The sequence below is a fragment of the Sciurus carolinensis genome, chromosome 3 (assembly GCF_902686445.1).
Source record: "Sciurus carolinensis chromosome 3, mSciCar1.2, whole genome shotgun sequence".
Lineage (NCBI taxonomy): Eukaryota > Metazoa > Chordata > Mammalia > Rodentia > Sciuridae > Sciurus > Sciurus carolinensis.
This window is the reverse complement of record NC_062215.1, coordinates 62935345-62960883: the sequence shown is the minus strand read 5'-3', so window position 1 is coordinate 62960883 and position 25539 is coordinate 62935345. Positions and strand designations below refer to the sequence as shown.

General features: G+C 50.1%; 1 protein-coding gene across 1 annotated transcript; it reads right to left on the bottom strand.

The window, feature by feature from the left end:
- Nucleotides 1–1519: 1519 nt before the first annotated feature.
- Trarg1 (trafficking regulator of GLUT4 (SLC2A4) 1) lies at nt 1520–25323 on the bottom strand. The gene is given in 4 exon segments (XM_047543841.1): nt 1520–1635; nt 13000–13044; nt 13047–13131; nt 24937–25323. Coding segments are annotated over 4 exon segments (633 nt in total).
- Between the last annotated feature and the right edge of the window lie 216 nt (nt 25324–25539).

The following is a 25539-nucleotide window of genomic DNA, read 5'->3' as shown; positions in this document are numbered from 1 at the left end:
AGCTCCCAGTCACTCAACTTACCAGCCTGAGCTTTGTTCCAGCAGGCTCCTGGGAAGATGGAGGCTTCTGACTGACCTGTGGTAGCCTGGTGCTCCCCAGAGACATGAAGAAAGTAAAGGCCATCATCCCCACAGGGTCCCCCAACAGTCTAGTCTGGTCAACCTCAAGGCCTGGACTTCCTTGTCCAGTCCCCATCCTGTGAGCATCTTCCCTTCCTGACTCCTGTGGTTGCCATGGTGACCTAGTCAGGTGCCCCTGTGGGGAGCCAGTTGTCTGGCTTGGGAGATCAGGGAGCCCAGCTGAACAGCAGCAGCAAGACCTGCCCAGAAACACCTAAAAAATTTGCTCCTCTTAGTGCTTAAGCCCTATTTTAAATTATAGAAAAACAACAGAAGGGAGAAAAACTGGACTCTTAAATGCCCAGCAAGGGGAGGGCACAGATAAGTAAATAGGCTGTGGATTATATGTGTTATCCAGTCATTAAAAAAAGAATGTTAACAATTTTTAATGAACACAGAGAAATGCTTAGTTCTGCAAATCTAAAGTAGATTTAGAAGAAAATGTCCCTCAAAGAAAGAGCTAGGCAGACCATTCAATTTTGGAAATATTGAATATCTATTATTTCTTGGAGAGTCATGGTGTACTTCAGCCTATTAAAGGCTCTGAGAAGCCTTCCAGTCAAGTCGCTGGATTTAGTTTGATTTAATTCAGGGTTTTTCAGACCTATTGGACGGTGGGACCCTTTTCTGTAGAACGGTCTTTCCCAGTCACGAGGCTGAGGCCTACCTCCTTGTCCCCTGTTGGGGTGGTCGCTACAGACCCAGCAGAAGGCTGGCTCCCTACACCTCCCTGAAGACTCCAGGAGCTCCTGGAAGCCGGAGCTACTTTTCCCACCCCTCCTCCCTGTGCCCACCATGACATGGCACGTGGCAGCTTTCTGTATGAGCTGTAGAACTGGACTGAATTAGAGTCCATGTTTGCTTCCAGTGTAGATACAGATTATCTGACTTTTCTTCTTCTTCTTTTTATTTTTTTAAAGCTGGGATTAGGTGTGAGCCCCCATGCCTGCCTATCCCTTCCTTCCTTCTTTAAATGGTTTTTATCATAGGAAATGAGCAATCAATCAACCCATCATAATCTTTAATCCACTTATACTAAAAGATTAATCACTGGGCATGAGCCAGGTTCACTAACTGACCTCCCTGATGGCTGTATGAGGAGCCCAGCATTGTCCCACCTTGACCTGACCCATGCCAGTCATTGGCTGGCCCCGACTCAACACCTTCCCCCCTTCTACACCTGGATGTCTTCCTCAGAAAATGGTGTAAATGTCACTTCCTCAGAGAGAGTGCCCCTGATTCCCTTACCTGTATAGGTCCCCCCATTACAGTTTTTCATGGGTGTTTCCAACACCTGCTGTTACCAGGGAAAACTCTAAAAAACCCCCAAGCTTCACTTGCTCATAAATGTCTTTAAAATCACTAATTTGGGAGGTCACACAGCTGGGCAATACCTTACTCATCTCCTATGAACTTTGCTGTGGATGACACTTTTGGCATGTGGGTTGTGGTGATACAGGCGCCCAGGGACCTTAAAGGCCACTTTTGCTGAAAATTCTGACTCTTTGCTTGGACCTACAGATGTCACATGGGTGAGAAGAACAGGGTGAAAAGGCTTGGCAGCTGTGCCTTCATACTGTATCTGTCTCCTTTGCTTCCTTAACCTTTGGGCCAGATTTCTACTCAGCTCTGCACATGGACATGCGGATCATTTGGGAGATGCTTTTTCTGGACTTGACTTGCCCAGCCTCTTCTTCCCCTAAAGACACCTGCCAGGGGGCTGGGGAGATAGCTCAGTTGGTAGAGTGCTTGCCTCGCAAGCATAAGGCCCTGGGTTCAATCCCCAGCAAAGGACACCTGCCAGCCACCACGACCAGAAATGCCAGACCATGAAAGGAGTGAGAGTAGGTGGCACCCAGCTTCCTGAAAGATCTCCACCTATTCCCAGAAAATACATGAATATTCCTCCCTTTATTAGCCCCCCCTCTCTCACTATTATCATCATCATTATCATTTGTAGCCAGGGTTGAACCCAGGAGTGCTCTATCACTGAGCTGCATCCCCAGCCCTTTTCTAATTTCGTGTTGAGACAGGGTCTCACTAAGTTGCCCAGGCTGTTCTTGAACTTCCCTCAACCTCCTGAGTACCTGGGACCTCAGTGCATGCCACTGTACCCAGCTGGCCCTCATTATTCTTGTCCTGCATCTCCCTGAATTTGAGATAGTGATCTGTGAGCAGAGCACCCAGTTCTTCATTCTTTGACCCCCAATAAAGCCTTTCTCTCTCCCCAACACGTGGCTCTTGGATATTGTTTTTTTCCCATGGGATGAACATCCAGGCCTGGGATTGGTAACACTACCCTAGATTGTGATCATGAACTAATTTGTTTAATCTCTCCAGACACTAGACTCTAAGTTCCCCAAACGCAGTCGTGTCTGGCACACAGGTAGGCATTCTGCAACTGTTCTTTCAATGATTGTACTTTAACTTGATACTTTCGTTCATACATTAATTAACTAATACCTTGATAATTTACATCCAGTTGAAGCACTAGGTGCTACTCAGTACCCAGTCTCATTTTCTTTGGAATAGAACCTTGATTTTCCTTGGGGCATATTTTGTATATATATATATATATATATGTCTTTATATATATATATATATATATATATATATATGTATGTATTTCTCAGCCTCCTTTGTAGGTGGAGGTGGTTCTATGAACCACCTGTGGTCAAAGAACATAAAGCAGAAGTCTCTAGGTGAATGTCCAGGAAAGCTCTATAAAAGAAAACTATTCAGCTTTCATGTGTCATTTTTGCCTTCCCCCCTTTCTTCCTCCTTCCTTTCTTTCTCCTTGCTACTTGAAATGACTGGAGCTATAGCAGCCATCCTGTGACCATGAGATAGAACACAGACAGACAAAAGCCCTAAGCCAGGATCATGAAGCAAGAGGACTGAAGATACTTGGGACATGAATGGTGACACCATGGAGGGATTATCTCAGTGACAACCAGTGATGACACCATGGCGGTATTTCATCTCCCTAGGCGACCCACGTGTGAACTTTTTTCTCAGTGTTGGGGATGGAACCCAGAGTCTTGAACATGCTAGGCAAGCGCTCTACCACTGAGCTGCATCCTAGATGTGGGCTTCTTGTTAAGTGAGAAAAAAATAATTCCACCTTATGTAAACACCAGTGTTTGGAGGGCCTCAGCTATTTCCCAATGGATTCAGAAGGAAAAGTATATGAGGGACCAGAGCATCAACAGGGGACTGAAGGTCAACTCAACAGCCATCCACAGGAACTAAGAACAATGGAATCAGGATATCTCAGTGACAACAGTGAGGACCAGACTACGGTCACCTTCGTGGGCCATAACCCCCTGTATGAGAAATATAAAATCCAGTGGCCCATTTTCAGAATACAGGATTTAGCCTTAAATGTAAAATTGGGATGTAAGAAAGGCAGCTGGAGGGGAGAGCAGCATGGAAAGTTACAAGTAGTTAACATCAGAGCTAAAAATTCACAGCCTCTTGATTTACAGGAGGTAAGAGGGAAGGGGTGGGGGTGACCCACAGAGATGAACTGTGGACATGCCAAAAGGCACTTAGTGCAGGAAGACTTCCCCACCACTAGAGAACAAAGGGAGACAGGGCAACTAAAGGTATATATTTTAAAATAACCCACTAGGAGACCGTAAAACCTAGGTCACATTTGGGAACTATAGTACTTAGTATGCCCCTTAGTACTTAGTACTCAGCCAGTGAGGAACCAGGGGGAGGGACCTTGTGCACCAGTCTAAAGATGCTGAATGCAACTGCTTCAGATGTGCCTGACCAGCAGGCACCTGATCTTGCAAGACGGTTGTTAGAATCTTGCTTTCTCTGTACCATTGTCTCTCAGGCCATGCTTTGGGTTTGGGCAGGTGAGTGAGTTTCTCACACCAGGAAGGGGACAAGGGATCTGATTTGACTGAGCTGAGTTTCTCCAATCTGGCAGAATGGGGACAAAGGAGAAATTAAATTTGATTATAAAGAGGTCAACATCTCTTGCATGCCCAAGTTTGGCCTAAGGATCATACATTCTACATTACCCTTAATCCACATGCCTTCAATGGAACTGTCGAACAGAATGGAGCTCAAGATCCTCAGCGCATTAGAGTTGAGCTGGTTTACCCCGTGCCTGCCCTTCCCCCACAGCTGCAGTGTCCTGGGAGTCCTCCCTTGCCAACCTGCAGAGAATGTAGTTTGGAAAAGTCTGTTCAGGGATAGAAAATCACTATAGAATTCTGGATGATTCTTGATGTCCTTCCGTCTCTACCCCTGCTCCTTCCTGCCACCCCAACCGATGGTGCCCTAGCTGGGGCATCACCCTATCCCCATTGGCACCCACCCTCCTGAATTTCTAACCACAGACCTTCCCACCTATCAGTTATCCAGCAACCTCCTCCTTCCCAAGACCTCAGCTACAGCGAAAGAAACCATCATGTATTATAAATCACATCAACATCAGCTCGTGTTTACTGAACATGGGCTGCAGGTGAACAGAATGTGCAGCTCAGTCCACCTGTATTGTCTCTGACTGGCCAAGGAGGAAGTAGAGGTTCAGAGACGTGAATGCACAGAGGGGAGCGCTCTGTGGTCCAGGGGCTGCAGGCAGCTCCATCCTGGCCTAGACCAAGTTCCTTGCAATTCCAAACCGGGAGCTGGAGGCATTCCCGGGCCTGCCCTGTGGGGCAGGAGGAGAAACCTGAGATTCCGTTCAGCCTCTCTCTCTCTCTCTCCCTCCTCTCTCTCGGAAACCCATTAAGCAAAGAGGAGAAAACACTGAGAGTTGAAGTGGGGAGATGTGGGGAGGAGCCGGGATGCCTCCAATTTGCAAAACTCGGGTGCTTCCTTGTCCTGATGAATTATTCACACCCAAGACAAGGCAGCAGATCAATAATGCAGGAGGCAGAAGCCTTGGCGGGGCCTAGCTTCCAGCCCAGCAGCTCTATTGCCAGATCCAGGAAAGTCTCTCCACAGCTCTCCCCCAGCAGAGCAGCCAGTCGGGTTGTGCCCTGTCAGGTGGTAGCCAGGTCCTCTGAAATCTAGCTACCCTTAGCGCACCAGGCTGGTTGCTGAGGCTTCAAGCATCCCCAGGAAGGGAGACTTTTTTTCAGTTTCCATACTTCCTCTGCCCATGGAGGCCATTTTGGAATTTTCACGAAGGCATCATATGAACTTAAGTTGACCATGGAAATGGGAATTCCTGTCCAGGGCAGGGGTTCTGGGGACAGCATAGCTTTTCAGGGTACCTTCATTCTCCCTCTTCCTCTAAGCTTGGAGATTGGGGTTGGACACTCTAGAGAACCCAGGGTGTAGCCAGGCATGGTGGCAGCTCAGGAGGCTGAGGCAGGAGGATCACGAGTTCAAAGCCAGCCTCAGAAACTTAGCAAGGCCCTAAGCAACTTAGTGAGAACCTGTCTCAAAATAGAAAATAAATAAAAAGGACTAGGGATGTGGCCCCAGTGGTTAAGCACCCCCAGATTCAATCCAGGGAGAGAGAGAGAGAGAGAGAGAGAGAGAGAGCGCCTGGGGTGTTCATTTTTATTGTTAGTAGAAATTTTCATCCAGGCAGCTAAGACATCCACTTGGCTTTCTCTCATGCCTGGGCAGATTCTAGAAGGCCCCACCATCCCTCAGGAATCATACTTTTGGGGTACACACACTCTGACCCTCCCACCCCAGGCTGCAGCCTTACTGGCAACACTTTAGAAAGTGAGGTGCAAGCCTCTGCTACTATGAGGCCCCCCCAAGATTATCTGGGGTTTCTCTTACCCTTCTCTTTGCTTCTCAAGCAAGCAAGGTGGTGAGAAACAAGATTTTCAAGATTTCTCGGTAAACACAATCTACCCATAAAGGTAGGAGGGCAAGAAGGACCGAAGGAAGGTTATTCTTTCCAGTGGGGAGACACAGGCCCTGTGGAGAAGAAGAGGCCTGAAGTATCTCTCAGGGTTCTCCATTTCTGAGACTGTGGCAAAGCTGGCCCACTCCTGAGGAACCAGAGAGCTGGAGGAGGCCACTTTCAGGTATCTCCACCAGAGCCTGTCCAACTTTCACGTGCATGTGAGCCATTTAATTGGTAGAGCGAAGACGTAAGGGTGCAGCCTCAGCTTCCACTTTCCTGACAGTTCTGGGAGATGCTCATGTTAATGGTCTAGGGACCACACTTTGAGTAGCAAGGCTGTAGAGTCTAGATCAGTGATTCTTGGCCTCAAATGACCATGAGGACACCCAGGAAGCTTGTAAAACCTGGATGTACAGGCCACACCCCCAGTTAAGCCTGATTTGCTAGGAATGGCACCCCAGGTATCAGGGTTGTATATTGCTCACTGATGATTCCCATGTGTGACCAGGATGAGAAGCCTGCTCTAGACCAGCTCATTCCTTCACCTGGAGAGACTGAGGCCCAGAGAGGGGCTGGATCCTGCTCAAGACTGCATCGCTGATGCATGGAAGGTTGGCACAGGGTTAGGGGTGCTTGGTTCCTGGGCACAGGCTTGTTGTGCATCAGAGAAGGAAGCTGGGTAGAGGAGACCTAAGACTCATGAATCAGCCTGTGGGGACCCAGACCTTCCAGATTCTGGGATGAGAGGGGCTACCAGGCTGGACCAGGAACATTACTGTTTATGTCCCACATATGTGCCCAGCTCTTGTCCTCTCACCACGCTCATGCTCTTGGTCCCCCACAGAGCCGTGGGATCATCACCCTGTTTATAGATGGGGAATTGGAGTCCCCTTGACCAAAAGCACAGTCATCTGTCATTGGAAGCCTCTTATGTCATGGGAGCTCCAAATTTTCCCTTAGTGATTCCAAAACACAAGCCTTCCCTTCAGCCCCTTTTAAATTTATGAAATTGACTTGTGTCTGACAAATCATGCAAAGAAACGTTCAGACCACCAAGCCAGGCAGTAAATCAATGTGGTTACCATCACAGGGGCTGTGCAGCAGGTGCCCATTCACCCCAGTGTTGCCTGTAGTATCACCCTGGTGGCATTGCATCTAATTTTGTACCCCCAGGTGGAACTTAAAATACCTTTGTAAATATCACTGCTGGCAGCACTGAGGTACAAGGCTGCGCAGAAATATGAGTGTCACATGCTAGATGGTGCAGCCAAAAACATTAAAATGGACGGTTCCCTTGGAAGAGCTCACATGCTTTTTAAGATCTGGAGGGGCTTCTGCTACAAGAGGACACTGCCGGAAATGCCATCCTACTTCATTTGCCCTTTTTATCTTGTGTCCCCAGGATCCAGTACAGCAGGTGGCACATAATATGTGCTTAGTAAAGTTTGTGGGAGGATGGAAGGAGGGGCACTGAAGGTCCCTAGAGGAAGTGCCCCTGTTCTCCCCATCCAGGTGCAGCCTGCTGCTCCAGCTGGAGCTCTAGTGAGCACCCACCCACACCCTCCTGAGTGTCCACTGGAATTGCTGGCCTTTCTCACTGGGTCAGGAGCTCTGCAAAGCCAGGCCTGTGCTTGTTCATCTCCGCATGCCCACTGCTGGCCCCAGGTCTGCATATAGAAGGTGCTTGTTAAATTGAGTTGCGTGGACTCCTGAGATGAGATTGATGTGCACACAGCCACTTCCTGGTTGCTTTGGGAAGTAAGGGAAGCTAACCACTATTCCCTCCGTAGGACTAGGCAAAGCCAGAGCCATGGGCCAGAATTTGCACAAGGCCCACTCCTCCATGGCATGAGGCGGGCCTGAGGACATGTTCAAGCTAAGGCAGGCAGACCAGTGATGGGGAAAGAACTAGGTAACAGGCCGGGCCCGGACAGATCTTTGGTTCCCATGAACACTCCAGCAGCAGCCCTCTGTTTCTGTCACGTTGGAGGGAACTGGTGAGTCTGAGTCAGCAGCTGGAGAGGGAGTCTGGAGTCTGAACATGGATTATTCCATGGATTGCTCTCATTTCCTGGTTGAGAAGGCACAGAGAGGCTACGGAGTTCCCCCACGAGGACTCTCCTAGTAAGTAGCCTGGCAGAATTTGAACCCAGGTGAGCCCGACCCCACCCCATGCCCCAGTCCACTCTGCTCCGCCCCAGTCTCTTGCCCTCCATGCTGGCAGCACTTCCTTCCCTTCTCACTGACCACCCAGTCTGGTGGCTCTGTCCATACCCATCTGCCCCCTTGGCCTCCCTCATGGGACATTAAAATAGCCACATGTACTTATCATTGTGTGCAAAGAGCCCAGCACATGGCTGGAGCCAGCCACAGTTGGTTTCCTGCCCACTCTCTCCAGCCCAAGAGCTTTCTTTACATCCAGAAAGAACACCTGGGGGCCAACCATGGCTCCAGCGTGGCCCAGTGGGACACACTGAGGCCTGGTAAGGATGGGTGATTTCTTTAGAGAAATGCCTTGCGTTGGCCGTAGAGCCCCAGTGTGCCCAGGGCCCCCAGGGGCCACCCCCACCTGGGAACCAACAGGCTGAGTGGACTGCTCCCTCGTCAGTTTGTTTGGAGCCCCCTGGACCTCAGCAGTGCACACACACAGCAGGTGAGCAGGTTACGTTCAGCTTTATTTCTTTTCCATGCCAAGAAATACAGAGTCACTGGTGTGAATGGTGACGGCAGTGGGGAGGGGTCCCAGGGAGAGGCTGGGTCAGCACCCCAGCCCAGGGACCACTGTGTTCATGCATCTGGTGGCTGGACCCCATGATGGAGCTGGAACAGCAGGATCACCGTTCCTCCTGCTTTCAGTGCGGCCTGGAGATGCCAGGCTGCCTTGGTCAGAGGCTGCGGGGACCTTCCCTCGGTCTTCTCTCACTCCTGCCCTGTGTTCACTTTGGCTTCTTGAGGCTTCTGAGTTATGACCCGAGTACCACTAGAAGACTCTCAGGTTGCTCTGATCTGAATGCAAGAATATTCCAGCCCAGCCACTCCTGGGGCTGTCTGCTCCTGGCTTCACCTTAGCAGGGCCCTCGACTGTTCTGGCTTGGAGCAGGAGGGAGGGTGTGTGTGTGTGTGTGTGTGTGTGTGTGTGTGTGTGTGTGTACGCGCACGTGCCCTCACAGTGGGGCCTGTTGTGCGGCTGTGACCGCAGAGTGGGAAGGCCTGGGCATTGCGCTGCCTGAGGCACAGGCTGCGGTCAGAGACCCACCGCGGCCTCATTTCCCCCATGTGACTGTCATGCAGTTCCTTTCCCTCTTCTCCAGGATTGCTGAACCTGGGGACCTTGGGGCCTACCAGGAGACATGCAAGACCAGAGCCTGCAAGTGACGATTCGACAGACCTTACGTCTCCCCTACCTGTCCTGATCTCCCAGTGATATGATTACTCTGGTTCATACCCTCGCCCCCCTGTTCTTACTCACAACGGACACCTCTATTTTGGTCTCAAGAGCCCATAAAGCAAACCAAACTAGTCCCCCCTCTTCAGAATGGGAGTTCCTAGTGGGGAACTGAGGTAGGGACACCAGTCCCAGAGGGATCCATCCAGCTCCCCTGCCCTGCCAGCGGTCACACAGGCCCTGTCTGGAAGGTTCAGAGCCGCCACAGCACCAAGAGCACCTTGCAGCAGCCAGAGACTGTGCTAACTCACTCTGCGCTGGAGCCTCTGAGAGGACGGGGAGCCAGGCGAGGGCCTCAGAGAGGGCCACAAGGGTCCTGATGGGGCACAGGCAAAACGGGCTGTGGCTGAGAACCTGTCCTCCATTGAGGGTGGTAACCCTGACTGTGAGGCGGGGAAGCCTGGAGCATCCCTCCCCAGGTCTGAGTTGAAGTTGGGGGGCACGTGGGAGCAGGTGAGGCCCCTGAGGGTACAGCCTCTGCTGGGCAGAAACCTGGGGAGAGTCACAGGGCCAGCAAACAGCAGGGAGGCAGAGGGCCCTGCTCAGCCCCTTTCAGGTGTCCCATTAGGTCCCAAGACTCAGAGGCCATGGTGTCCAGCCCCCTGCCTATGGACATGTGAGTGTATTCCCAAGCTTGGGGCCCCTCAGTCTGCAAATACTGGACCCTTCGACTAAGCCCTTCCCTCTGTCTTGGGATCCAACCCAGCCCATTCCTTTTCAGGCAGCTCGAATACCCCTAGCAGCTTGGAAGCTCATGGGAAGTCCCCCAGGGGTGGTCCCCAGACCACTTCCACAGAGAAAGCATTTTCTGCTCGTGGATGTCCAGGGACACAGGGCCAAGCACAGAGCATCAGATGGGGCTGGGCTGGGAGCCTCTGCATGAGGACCCTGAGTGTTCTGTATTTGGACCTCTGAGCCACTTTGCATAGGTTCTCAAGCTTGCACCCCGGATCTTGGAGGATCTGGCAGGATGAGCTCTGCACTCCCCACAGGCTGCCCTTTGTTGGGTCAGGTCCCAGAAGTTCCTGGTTGGTGTCCCAGGCTACAGCACACGAGTGGGGAGCGGGGAGCAAGAGGCACACTGAGTTGTCCTGGGAAACATGCTGGGGCCAGGGTCCTCAGCAGAGAGACTGTGAGGCTGAAAAGTTCAGGAAGAGGTCAGTGTGTCATGACAGGGTCATGCTGCCCCTGTACTTGTCTTTGCCAATATCCCACCCTGCAAAGATTTAAGTGTGGCCATTGCCTCTTTTCCAGGACGAGGCACCACTGGGTGCCCGAGAGTATCCAAGGCATGTGCTGAGTGGCAGCTTCACCCCTGAGTTCAGGTAGGGGGTCACAGCAGGCATGTGGCACAGAGCATGCAAAGTGTGCTTTCGAGAAAAATATAAAAGGTAAAGTCCCACATCTTTGCTCCTGTCCACGGAATGAAGGGCCTGGGCTGCTGCTTTCCCTACACTAGTTGGTCTTGTTTGTGGAGCTGGTTTTCTTCTCATTCTGGCAGTTTAGCTACTTCATAGGTCCCAGGAAATTGTGGGCATGAGAAACAAACCAGACCTTGGGGTCAAAATGCAGGATGTGTCTGCGAGATTAAACCACATTATTCGTAGATTTCACAGTACATTTAATTTCCTTCTTTCCTTCTTTCCTTTCTTCTTTTCCATTCTTTCTCCAGATTTTCCCATCCAATGTGGGCTGAGAGTGGGGTGACTTGGGGTTTCCCTCCGAGTTTGTGCTTTTGGAGTTTGAGGACAAGTGGGCACTTGGCAGTTACCATCCAGTCCTCCCATGGCGGATAGGGTGTGGGTTCAGAGCTCTCAGGCTGGCCAGGGTCTGCCTCTGCCTGCACGGCTCCCTGGTTATTTTTATTTCTTCTGAACTGTAAAGAAAAGAACAGGTATGGCAGAACAGAGTGCAGAACATTGGGTCTTCAAGTCCCCGCATTGAGGATTTGGTTTTTGTTTCCTAGTGGGAAAACTAACTGGGCCAATCAAAATTGGCCCTAGGACTTTTGCTATAATTGTTGACAAAGAGTCATTTTCACACACACCTATACACCTATAATCCAGCTACTCAGGATCAGGAGTCAGGGCAGGAGGATTGCAAGTTCGAGGCCAGACTGGGCAACTTAGTGGACTCTGTCTCAAAATAAAAATATAAAGGGCTGAGGATGTAGCTCAGTGGTAGAGTGCTTGCATAGCGTGTGCATGGCCTTGAGTTCAATCCCCAGTACTAAGAGAGAGAGGAGAGAGAAGGAAAGAGAGAAGAAAGAAAGAAAGAAAGAAAAGAAAGAAAGAAAGAAAGAAAGAAAGAAAGAAAGAAAGAGAAAGAAAGAAAGAAGGAAAGAAAGAAAGAAAGAAAAAGAAAGAAAGAGAGAGAGAAAGAAAGAAAGAAAAACAAAAGAAAAACAGGCACTTTTTTTCCCACTTAATTACTGGCCTAATTAAAATGTATGCAGCTATTGGGCCACTATTAGATCTGCTGGTTTCCATTTTGCCATCATAAGGAGAGATCCTCCCTAGGAATGAAGCCATAAGGTGACCCTAACCCTGTGCTCCTGCCTCTCATGCACCTGCACATCCATCTCTCTTTGCATTAAAGCAGTAAACTGAGGCTCAGAGGGCTTATGGGACATGCTTCAGTTTCCACAGGAAGAAAGTGGGGGCCCTGGATTCTGAGTCCAGGCAGGCTAACCAAAACCCAGAACACTTCCCTCTCTTGAAAACCCATGGTTGTCCCTGGTCCCACCACCCGAATCCCAAGCTCTCTGCCCCCAAGTTGAGCTCCCCACACTCCAGACCAGCGCCTCCCACACTTAATGTCTGAACTGGGAATCTTACAAAAATTGCAGATCTGACTCAGTGGGTGGGAGGGGTGGGGCATTTCAGACATGGTCCCCCCTGATGCCCTTGCTGTGGGTCATGGAACACATTTGAGAAGCAATATTTGTAGAGAAAGATCTGCCTGATCACTGAAATAGCAGACATGTCCCAGTGCACGGGGCATGGGCAGCTCGAGAGGGGGCAGCTCCCAAACTCACGAAGCTGCGTGGGCTTGTATGAGCAGCTGCGAATCTCCTTTGAAAAGGATCCCTGGCTGGAATGACTCCACTGGGTCACCTTGGTGCTCACAAAGTGTTGCTTCCTGACTTCTCTGCACGCAATTGTTTGCTCTGAGCCGCCCCGGGCTGTCTCAGCCAGGAGTTTGTGCCTCCAGCCCGGAGTTTAGAGACCAGAGTCACATCCATTATCTCAAGTGATGCTCACAGAAGCTTCCACTCCAGAGGCTTCTTCCTGGCACTTTATACAAGAAAAACACTGAGGCTCGGCCAGACAGGACACTGGCCCAGGTCCCAGGGCCATCAGAGCTGAGACTGGAGTCTGGCTGCAAGGCCTGTGCCCTCTCCACACCCTTTTCTGTTGATTCACTGCCCAGGCATAAGACAAGTCAGAAAGCTCGTCCCCCCTCAGTCGTCACTACTGGGACTGGCCCACCTTTCTGGAATGAGAGGATAAGACTCTGGCCCCCACAAGCTTGCATTCTCCCCTCACCCACCATTGCCCCTGCCCAGGAGCTCCCCCTGCTCCATGCAGCTGGGCCTCACCTGCGAAGTTGACAGTGACAGCCACGACGATGATGATGATCCCATGATGAGGAGGGTGATGCTGAGCAGCCGGGCGAGGCGGCCTAGCCTCCGGGCCCCATCCAGGTCCCCTTGCTGCACGCTACTTCTAGACTGCAGAGAGAGGACAGCAGAGGCCTCAGGACGGCAGCCCTTGGTGGCCTTTGCACGGGCTTCCAGACACACGTCATCCCCACTGCCACCCACTCCAGCAGCCCCCCTTAGGAAAGGAAAGAAGGGCTCCCCTGGAGAAGGGGCCTGGGCCTCTTGGGGGGCCCCCTAACTGAGCTGCCCCTCACTGGCAGGGAACAGGTGGAAGCCAACCAAGAAATCTAGGATGGTGACAGGGCCAGGTAGTAGGGGCAGGTGATACAGTGGAGGCCCAGGTCAGAGAGGGTAGATCCAGGCCAACTTGCAGACAAGGAGCAGACAAGCCAAAGTCCCCTGGACCTCAGCCTAAGGCTCAGTCCTACAGCCTCACTGGGACCCCAAGGGAGCTGATGGTTCTGCCTGTCTCCTTTGTTCTGTGAGTTCCCCCCTTGCCACCGAAGAAAAAAGGGAACTGTCCTCCCTCCTACTATTTCCCACCCAAGACCACATCTTGTTCAACCAAGCCCACCTTTCAGATCATATGAGAAAGGGGAAGGGTCTCAGGGTTGTCTTGGAAAGCCAGGGTTGAGGTACCAGGGTCCTGTTCTAACACCTTGTTCCTTCTTGGTGAACTGTTTCTTGAACCTAGTTAATCTGGTGAAATCAGGTGGATGCAGGTGGGGACCCAGGTGCCTTGATAGGAGGTATGTCCAGGAATCTGCAAGTGGCCCTATGACCCTGCCTAAGATGGTCAAGGGTCACCTGCTGGCCAGGGCTGGCTCCATGACCTCAGATTTTATTTGTTATTTATTTATTTTTAATCACTAATTTAATTAAGTTCTTTTGTCCTTTTAGATATACATGACAGTAGAGTGTATATTCACATATTATATATACATGGAGTGTATATATATGTATGAATATTTAGGACCCCATCTTGCAGTTGCACATGATGTGGAGTTTCACTGGTTGTGCATTCATATATGAACATAGGAAGTTATGTTCAATCCATTCTACTGTCTTTCTTATCCCATCCTCCTCCCTTCCCTTCATTTCCTGTGGTCTAATCCAGTGAACTTCTATTCTTTCTTCCCCCATTCTTGTGTGTTAGTATCCACATATTAGAAAGAACATTCAGCCTTTGGGTTTTTGGCATTGGCTTATTTCACTTAGCACGATAGTCTCCAGTTCCATCCATTTACTAACAAATGCCATGATTTCATTCTTTTTTGTGGCTGAGTAATATTCCATTGTGTATATATACCACATTTACTTTATCCATCCATCTTTGAAGAGCACCTAAGTTGGCTCCATAACTTAGCTATTGTGAATTGATCTGCTGTAAACATTCTGCATCACTGTAATGTGTTGATTTTAAGTCCTTTGGATATATATACTGAGGGTTGGGTAACTGAATGACCTTAGATTCTTTACTATAGATCTCCTCTATTTTTCCTGGACTTAATGGACTTGCCCCAGCCCTCCTGGGAACAGGCATAGGAAGCAGTCCACCAATGTATGACTACTTTGGGGGCTTCAGTTCAATCATTTGTTATTTTATTTTTTGATTCTTAGAGGCCCTGAGTTCAGCATGGAAAAGTAGTTAAGTACCTTGAGGAGGAGGAGGAGGAGGACAATGGTAATGGTGATTTATTGAACCCTTACTTTGCACCAGGCAGCTGTCTAAGGACCGTACCTAACGATCTCATTTAGCCTCAAAATCATGCTAAGGGATTAGCAGTGCCGCTCCACTTCCCTGAAGTAAAAGCTGAGTTCAGAGATGTGACCCTTCCTCTCTCTGTGCCCGTGATTCAGGACCAAGGTCCTTTCACCTCTCAGATCCTCACCAACTCTCCCACCAACTCTGCACTTTCATTCCAAGTTACTTCTGGGACAGTAGGACATCTAACTCCATCTGCTTCTTACCCGTGTGACCTCTCCAGAGTCCCAGTTATTGGCGGCAGACTAGAGTCCACCCTCTAGGTCACAACTCTGCCATCCTACCTTGCTAGTGTGTATGCTTATTTAGTTTTGCAGTGCCGAGGAGGGAGCCCAGGGCCTGGTGCCTGCCGGGGGAGAGTTCTACCACTGAGCGTACTCACCTTGCTCATTTGTCCCCTCCCCATCCAGTCAATTCCAGGGCCACTCTCCTCTCTAACTTCCTTTCACCTGCCCTCGTTCCAAGCACACCTTCACCGGAGCCATGGCAACAGACTCCTGAAGATCCCCTGGCACCAGCTCTGTCCCTTGTTCTACTTCCCCGACTCCCATCTCACATCACAGATGTTTATACCAGACACGGTGCCAGACCACTAGGCTGCAGCAGGGTGCAGCAGTCCCAGTTCCTAGGCTCATGGGACTTACAGCCTAGCCTGCTGGCCTCCTTTACAGTCACACAACTAAAGGACAAATAAAGGCGAAATTATAATTGTGGTTAGTTACAAGGAGAGATGTACAGTACTATGAAACTTATTAAAGGGGAGTCAGGGAAGCCTCTCTGGAGGAAGGAGCCTGGATCTGATAAGAAGGAGGAGTAAAAATTAAGCTGATATTTTTTTCAAAAGGAACAAAAGTGTTCCAGCAGAAAACATCATATGCAAATGTCCTGCGTGTCAACTATGTAGATGCTAATAAATAGCTGTTGGCTGAAGGAAATATGGATAAAAGGCCGTGTGGCTGGAGCAGAAAGAGGGAGGACAAGCTGGCTACAGGGGCAGGCAGGGCCAGGCCAAGTCAGGCTCTGGCAGCACCAAAAGGAGGTGGGTCTTTTTTCCCAGAAGCAGTGGGAGCCAGGGAAGGATGTCTGGTCAGGGGCAGGGAATGAGATGATTGAATACCAGCTTTTCTAAAAGACCCTGTTGAGTATCTTGTGGGGATGGGAGCGGGTGGGGACAGGGAGGCAAATCAGGAGCTGTTGTGTAAGTTCAGTGAGATGATGGAGGCTGAGAGGTATCTCTCCTACTCAGTCCTCAGTGGCTCCCCACTGTCCACAGAACAAAATCCAACTAAGGTCAGTTTACTTTTCCTGTTTGAAATGCTCTACTCCTCTGTCCTACAACTTCTGGGCACAGTTGATCTGAGTTGTACAAGATGAGATCACTGAGCTTCTTTGCTCCTGCCTGCATTTCTGCCTGCCCACAGCACAGGTCTAGACCTTCCCCTTTCCTCAAGGGCTGTCTCCATTCCAATGCCACCTCCTCTGTGAAGCCCAACAAGATTTTTCCAACTCTGCCAGAATGATACTCGCATCACCTGAACATAGTGCTTAGGGCATTTCATCCTCCAAATACTCCTATGAGGCAGGAGTGGAGCCAGAGCATAGATAGCCATGTGCACACAGTAAGAGAAGCAATTGATCAACAAGGACCCTGACTGCTGCATAGGGGAGTCTGGATTTAGTCCTGTAGATATTGGGAACCAATGAGGGGTTTTAAGTGGGGATGCAGACTCGCATTTTAGGAATGATCTATCTGGCTTCAGTGGCGGTGGGGAGAAGACAAATTCAAAGACTCATACTAAGTAGGGAACTGGGGAAGAATTCAGATTGGAGACAATGCAAAGAGAGAAGGTGAAAGGCAGTGTGGAGAGGGGCTTGCAGGGACCATTCCCAAGCTTTTGGCTTGAGGGATGGGTAAGCAGAGATGCTCTTCCTAGAGACAGAGGAAGAGTCCTGTTCAGGGTTGGCCCTGTTCAGGTGGGGGTGCCTGGATGCTGTGAACCTGTCGGTGCAGTGGGATCCAGAGGCCTAGAGCTCAGGAATCATCAGCACTGGGAAGGAATGTGATGAGGTCCAGGAAGCATGCAGGTGGAAAGAGGACAGGTCCGTAGGCCCCATCTCCTGTGTGGGAGCACTGACTGGCAAAGGGGGTGTCGGGGAAAAGAAGCCTGTCACAGGAACTGAGGAGTGACCAGAGGGGAAGACAGGGGAGCATCCAGGAAGTTTGAGATGGAGGCTCAAGAGGTGCATGGTGGCTTCTCATGCACGGAGGTCAAGTCGCACAAGGAGGAAGCTAGTGACCATGAGATGCCGTGGGTGTCTTTGGTGAGAGAGGTTCAGAGCAGTCATGGGGAGGAAACTAAAAGGAGCAACATGAGAAACAAGCAGGGAAGGAGCAAGTTGAACAGCAAGAAGACAGTCTTGAAGTTTTGCCGTGGGTGAGCAGAGAGATGGCAGAGGAGCTACGACAGGATGAGGCAAGGTTCTCCAAGATGGGGGAGGACAAGACCTGGCAAGGAGGGAGGGAGAGGACAATGAGGTCGGGGAGTGACTGGTGCCACACCACAATGTCCCAGGGCAGCAGAGAGCTGAGGTCTGGGCTTGGGCCCAGCTACGAACTGTGGACAGAGCAGCGAGCACACCTGTCCCTGGAGACTGGGTGAATATAGGTGCGGGTGAGCTCATGACTCCACAGGTGTGTAAATGGCCCTGGGCAGGAAGCTGCAAGTGTTCATGCCTCTGGACCTTGGACCTCTTAGTGACAATGAACCAGAGTCAGCCAGTGAGGGGCAGAAAGGGTGGATTTGGTTTGAGAAGGGAGCATGGGCGGAACTACAACCCATCCTGAGACCCACAAGCCCAACTGGCCACAGAAGGGACCCAACCAGGAGCAAGTGTAGACTCCAGCTCCCCAGCAGAGCAGTCTGGATAAGAGCCCAGGTTCTGAGCCCGACCACCTGGATACCTGTCCCAGCTCCGCCATTTATTGACTGAAACCCTGGGTAAGTGGCTTTCTTTTTCTATATTTTTTTTAATCTTTAAAATTGGAATAAAAAATAGATACTGGCTAAGAATGTGGCTCAATGGTAGAGCACTTGTCTAGCATGCATGAGGTCCTGGATTCATTCCCAGACCTAGTATTGCAAGAAGAAGGAGGAGGAGGAGAAGGAGGAGGAGAAGGAGGAGGGGGAGGAGGGGAAGAAGAAGAAAAAGAAGGAGGAGGAGGAGGAAGAAGTGGAGGTGGAGGGGGGAAAGAAGAAAAGAAGAAAAGAAAAGTTACCTACTTTATTGGGCAGTCATGGGGAAGCAATTAGTTGGCCCCTCCTTGGGTCTCCCAAGGCATGGCATCTTGCACCATTCTCTCTTTCTCTTATCACTTTGTGTCATTATTTCTTGTGTCCCTGTCACTTTCCTTCTCTAGACTCCATCTTGGTATCCCTTACATCTACCTTAATGCCAGGACCCAGTAGATCCTCAGTAAAAGTTTGAGGAAGAAAAAAATAAAAGAACCAAGACAAAGAATGAGAAGAGAGTCTGTTTTCTAACCACTGAACTTCACCAGTGGTATGTTCAAAATTAATGAAGATTCATGAGAGATAAAGACAATGGATGCCACTGGAAAGACACCTGGCATCTGGGTTTTGGCCCCACCCACTAACCCATGCCACCTACAGCTCTGCAAATGATCAGCTTATGTCACTGAACTCAAGACGTCAATGACAAGGCAGCATTAGGAGGAAGAGAAGGCAAGGTGGAGAAAAGCCTCAGATTTCTAAGACACCCAGCATTAGAGATTCTGAGGTTGCCTCGAATGATTACCAAGGGACTCCTCAGCTGTAAGGATGACATGAAGGGGGACAGGAGCAGGATTTGAGATGAGTGGTGTCCTGACCTTCCAGAGAAATAGCTGGACCTTTTAGTAATGATTCAGGACCATGGAGAGAGGCACATGAGTGTTTGCTTGGGTGGAGGAAAGAAATCGTAAAGAGAAAAAAATCTCCTTTCTTTCTTTTTTTCAGCAGTGTTAAGTCCAATCTCTCCTTTGTCCACAGAGCCATGAACCCACACATCTCAGTCACACATGTGCCTTCAGGCCTCAAGACACCATTGAGTTTGCAGCAGATGCCCCTGGAGGGGGCTCAACACACTTGCTCTGTGGATGAATAAATGCATAAAGGAATGCAGGTGTGAAAAAAATGTGCTATGCCCACAATACATCAGTAAGAATCATCAGATTACCAAAAATGCCTAATGCACTCTGGATCTCTATGGTGCCCCCGTGTGTTACAGGAAAAACCCACAGAGAAGGGGGTCCTTACTAACCTCCACCAAAACCACAGACGGGCCTCCCCCAGATGGTGTAATGAAGGGTGAGACTCAACTTCTCCCAAAACTGGTTAAAATCAAAATTGCCCAGTCACAAGGAATTTGCTCTTTCCTCTGACATTACAAAGTTTTGTTTAGTACTAATAATAACAGTAAGTGCCAGTCACGGAGGCTCATGCCTACAATCCCAGCTATGCCTGAGGCAGAAAGATCACAAGTTCAAAACCAGTCAGACATCTTAGCCAGACCTTGTCTCAAATTTTTTAAAAAGGTGATGGAGGGGGCTGGGGACCCAGCTCAGGGGTAGAGCACCCTTGGGTTCAATCCCCTGAATCAAAAAATGAATAAATAATGACAACAGCAACCACTTGCATTTATTAAGCATTTGCATTGTGCCAGGCTCTGTGCTAAGTGCCTCACATACATTAGCTCACTCGATCCTCCCAGCAGCCCCCTGAGGTAGATGGTTTTATTGTGTCCATTTTATAAATGAAGAAGCAAGCTAAGGCAGGAGGATGAGTGATATGGACAGTCACAAGGCTCACAGGGACAGAGCTGGGATGCATACACACATCTGCCTGATGCTTGTTCTATCACTATTGCTGACTGAAGGTCCACTACCTGGGGGGACTGAAGGCCTAGCTACCCTCATAGATGGAGAACTTACTGGCAGGCAGGAACACGGCTACTTCTCAGCCTGACCCGGAAGAAAACTGACCACAGATGATGAGGCTCATGGGAGGCCAGAACAGAGCTGGATCTGGACACTTGTGTCCACTACTCTTCAGACAGAGCCCCAAAGACTCAACAGCCCTGGGTCACACTGAGCCTCTGTCAAAGCCACAGGACACTGCTGAACTTAGAGGGTCTAGAGGGAGAATTGGAGGAGGGCATGAAGGAAGAAAGAGGGAAGTAGAATTTTCCCTTCACTGAACAAATGGCTGAGAGGTTTGACTTCCTTGGAGTTTCACATCATCCTTGTCCCAAGAGCCAGATGTGGGGTGGGGCCATAAGAGAACAATGGATTCAGCATCCAGCTGATGAGCCTCATCCCAGCTGTGCGACTGTGAGTAAAGGCCCAACTCTGCCTCCTCTGTTAAATGGGGACAATTTAACCAGATGTCAACCTCACATGAAGTGCCTCCACTGGTTAACAAATGCAGGGTCAAGTCCTTGACCCCAGGGATGGAAGGAGCCCCACCACCCAACAGCCTCTCTTGAGCTTGTTAATATCTGCAAAGTGTGCTCTCACATGAGGTTGGCAGTCTGGCTGTCACCACCTCCCTGGCCTCACTCATTCCCTGTTCAGCCCTGTTTCAGCCATGTCATCTCAGTCACTCTTGCCTGCTTCACCTGTGCCACTTGGTCCTACTTCCATGGCAGCTCTGCCATCCCTATCCTTGGGTGGACCCAATGTCCATATCTACAGACTTACAATAGCTTACCAACAACTGGAGAAACTTCCACCATAGTACAGGCTGATGACAACCCCATCCATCAACTCTAACCTCAGCAAAGCCCTTCAGCCACTGACCTGTCACCTTCCCTCTGCCACCATGCCCCTATTTTCAGCAAATCACCTTGCCTTCCATGACCCTGGTAACATGGAGATGTAGAGCATGAGTACCTCCCTTTCTTGAGTATTCCTACCTGCCTCTGCCCTCCTAGCCTCTCCTCTTCAGGAATCCCACCCCATCAATCACCACCCCTCCTTTCGTCCGGGCCTGTTCATCACCAGGGGCACCAGGGATCTATGAATGGCCAACTCAGTGGACACTCCTGTTCTCTTTGAACCTGACCTCTCCACAGCCTTTGTCCACTTCTCCTTCAGATTCACTGCCCTGGATGTCTCTCCCTCTTAACTAGCTTTCCTCTCACCTCCTTGAATCTCCTTTTCACAACACATTTCTGGTCACTTCCCTCTGCCTTAAGTGCTGTAGGCCCTAGGGCTCTCTCCAAGATGGCGCCAATATTTTTGGATAGTCACAACCTGGGCAAACAGAGCTCCTCCCTTCTAACATTTTCCTCTCACCATCCTTCCTTCCAAGCCCATTGCTGAAGTCAGACCTTCATCACCCCTGCTTGGACATGATGCAGTTGAGTGTTGGTTTTAAAAATATGAACTAACCACATCTTGCCTTGCTTAAAACCCATCAGGGGTTCTTTAGAGCCACTGGAACAAACTTTAAATTTCTGGAGCAAGTCCCTGCCTGCCTCCAGTCCCTGTTGCAATCACTCTTGTATTCTTCTGCCATGCCCCAAAATTCCATCCACTTACATCAGTCATCTATTCCCCCAAATGCCTAGCACAGTGCCTGGTTCATAAAGAGGCTCAGACACTGACAGCTACCTAGGTATCCTCTACCACTTAGTTCCCTCTAAACAAGCAAATGAGTCAAATGAGTGAATGAATGAATGAATGAATGGTCAATGTAGCCAACTCTTGGAGAGTTTTAGAAACCCCTTTGCCCCTTGCCCTGACCCTGGTCCAGGCCTCTTCACCTCTGTGTCAGGCTCATCCCCTTCAGCCCCTCCTCTTGCCTTATGCCAGACACATCCACCAAAATGGAAATCTGGCCACAATACTTCAGCTCTAAACCCTACAATGAGCATGCTACTACAGAGAGGAAGCTCAAGAGGACACTGTGTTAAGTGAAAAAGCCAGTAACGAAGGACCACATATTCTCTGATTCCATTGACACAAAACATCCAGAATAGGCAGATCTATAGAGAGAAAGGTCAGTGTTGGCTTAGGGCTGGAGGCTCACGGGATGGAGAATGACCGCTAGAGTATAGAGGGTTTCTTAAGGAGATGAGGAAAATGTCCTAAAATTGACTGTGACTACGTTGTAACTATCTGTGAGGACTCTAAAAACCACTCAATTACTATTCAGTTGTAAAAAAGAATGAAATTCTGCCCTTTGCAACATGTGATGGAATCAGAGGTCATTGTGTTAAGTAAGAGCCAGGCACAGAGAGACAAGGAGCGTAATCTACAAATGTCACTCTTATAGAAGTTGAGAATATAAAGGTGGTTAGGAGAGGCTGGGGACAGCAGTGGGCAGGGATAGGAAAAAGTTGGTCACCAGGTACTAAGTTATAGTTTGGAGTAAGATGCTCTGTGGTGCTTCTGTACAGTGGGGTGACTCTGGATAACAATAACATACATTATATTTCAAATATCTAGAAAAAAGGATTTTGAAAGTTATAATGATAAATGAGGAGATAGATAGGTGTAATCTGATTTAGACATTGTACAAAGTATACATGTATAAAATATTATATGGCACCCCCCAATATGTAGAATTTTGTTTTTGTGTATAAATTTAAGCTGGGTGTGGTGGTGCACATCTGTAATCTAGCAGCTCAGGAGGCTGAACCAGGAGGATCACGAGTTCAAAGCCAGCCTCAGCAACTGCAAGTTGCTGAGCAACTCAGTGAGACCCTGTCTCTAAATAAAATTCAAAATAGGGCAGGGGATGTGGCTCAGTGGTTGAGTGCCCCTGAGTTCAATCCCCAGTATAAAAAAAAAAAAAATTTAAAACCACCATTGAGTTGCACCCTTTAGATGGGTGAATTGTATGCTATATGCTGTATCTCAATGAAACTATTTAGTAAAACCAGGACTGGGCATGTAGCTCAGTGATAGAGCACAGGGCCCTGGGTTTGATCCCTAGCACTGCAACAACAACAAAACCTACAGTGGCTTCCCATCCCCCAGTAGGGAGATTCCCAGCTGCCACTTAGTTACTATTACCATGGAATAGCACTTAGGATGCGCTGGGTGTTGCTCTTATGCACTTTGAGTGGCCCATCCCATTTTACCCTCCAGCAACTCCCTATTGCAGGCATTATGGTTATATCCTCTTTTCCGATAGGTAAACTGAGGATAAGAGGCTTGAGTGACTCGTCTGGGACTCCATAATTCCCTTGTGGTTATGTCTAGCACGGGCAGTTCTTGCAGTGTTTCGTAAGGACCTATTTCCATGTTTCTTCCCACTGACGGCATATCACTGCAACTTGGCAAATGGTGTCTGGTTTAGTGCTGTACTTCTTGCACCGAACCCAGCAACACCTGACCCGACTCAAGAACTTTAAAAGGACATGAGGTGAGTTCAGTGTTCTTACTGTCTGAGGCCCAGGTTCCCTTTAAGGAAGGCAGCTCCTGCCCAGCCTGGACTCTGCACCCCCACCCTCATGCCAGGAGACAGATTCTAGAGTCTGTTTTCTCCTGAGTGAGCCCTTGTGTGATTTCCCTCCCCAAAGTCTGTCCCCCCTACTGGGATCTTTCTCTGTATCCAAGAGGTTGGCCCTGCCCAGAGCCACTGGCCACACACCTGGGGCCTGACTGTGTCCCCCAGCTGTCCCCAAGTGCAACAGGCCGCACAGGAAGTTCTTGGGAAGGTCCCAGTGAGGCCTGTCCAGCCCTGTCTCTTGAACCCATGCCAAGTCCCTCATACTCAAGAATGCCGTCAGGCGTGGTAGCGCATGCCTGTAAATCCCAGCAACTCGGAAGGCTGAGACAGAAGGATCACAAGCTTAGCTTAGTGGGACCCTATCTCAAAATAAAAAGTTTTAAAAGAACTGGGGATGTTAATTTCCGATACTAATTTTAAAAAAAGAAAGAAGAAGAAGAATGTTACCAGTGTCCCCTGATGTCCTGGAGGTGGTCCTGGATTTGATGGGGGTCAGGGAAGACCTCCTCTAGATGGAGGCTGGGCCTTAGTGAAGTGGACAAAGATGTTTAAAGAAATGTGGACTTTCTCAGAGGACAGCCAGAGTGACCACAGCTCCTAGGAACTTGGCAATAGATGTGTCAGCAGCACGTCACTCCAGGGGAAACAATGTCACCCCACCTGGTCCTCTGGCCCTGACCAGCCTGGGGAGCAGGAGTTTGCTCCCTTCCGCTCCTAACCTCATTCTAAATGTCATTGTCATGCCTATCCTTCTCCCTCCTTCCATCCTGGACCTCAAGGGTCACCTGACAACATCTATTGACACTTTCTGTGGGATCTTCCCTAAGTAGCTCTACCCAAAATGACTTGGCTGGGGAACAATCTAAGACAATTTAAACCCCACAGAAGTAAAGGTTAACCCACATGCTCCTTCTTGGCGAGGCAGGCTCTTGCCCTCTAACTCTCAATTTTTTCTCTTGTGCCCAGACCAACCTCCCTCGCTCTAAAGACAGATGGTGGGACCTGTGTAACCACTGAGGCCCACACGGATCCTGGGGGCAGGTAGCCGACTCACCCCTTCTTGTGTGCCCCAGGGAGGGGAGTCAGTCCCCTGGGGCCCTTGGTGCAGGCAAAGAACTCACTGCCAGCTCTTGGAAACCAGAGCTGGCAGAGGCTGCTAGAATGGCCCCTGAGGTCTGACTCCCCTCCCGGGTACAGGGGGCCCTGAGACTCCAATCCCTGCTGATACAGAGTTCTGCACAGGAATGATTCCTTGGGGCAACCACCGCCTCCAAATAAGCAGGACCCCCGACTTGGCCGATTTTCTGCCCCATAGAATTCAGCTCCAGGCAGCTCCCTGAGTCCCTTCCCCAGCAGGAATGGGGCAAAATCAAGCTGTGATGCCCGGAGCAAAGATGAAAGAATGGCACCCACAGACCCTCAGCCCCTGGCCTCTCTGGAAGGGGGAGTAGGAAGCTGAGCAAGGATCTTCCCATGAGACCCCAGCTCCTGGCTCTCTTTTCTCTGCATCCTACCTGGCATGCCTGCCTGAGGACATGCCTGCCAACCCCAAGGTCCAGCCCCTGTCCCTGAACAAAGAGAAGCACTTACCATAATAGAAAAGATGAGGGGGATGAGGTTGAGGGGCCAGACAGGGCAGAAGCAAGAGGCAATGGCAAGGATGAGGTAATCTTTGGGGACTTCTTGGTCCTGGGCGAAGGAGGTGGTGGCGACAGAGGATGCCCTCCTTGAGCTGGCCCGGGAAAGGGAGCCAGGGAGTGAGGCTTCCCGGTGCCCCTCAGAGATCACCTTGAAGGGCAGGCTGTGGCCGTTCTTCTCCAGGTCCAGTGCCTCTGAGAAGGACTTGGACAGATTCAGGGCTTTGTCATCCTTGCCCTCCACCTTGGTGAGGAGCTTCTCCATCTCGGGCAGATCCAGCGGTGAGATAGAACCTGCCTCCTGCACCCGGGGAAACTGAGGCTGCCCTGGGTTAGCCATGTTGGCCTGGGTTTTGGGCTGCTCCAGCTCCAGGCCTGGACAAGGGGCTCCAGAGGGACCTCAGCACACCATTCCTCAGCCCAAAGTGAGAGCTTCCAGGGCAGGGATAGAAGTGTGGCCCAGGAGCCCAAGGGCCAGCTGGGTGCCGGGAGGGTGAGAAGGAGCCAGTTGGGTTCTTACGGCCAGCTGGGTTCAGAGGCCAGGGCCTGCACCGCC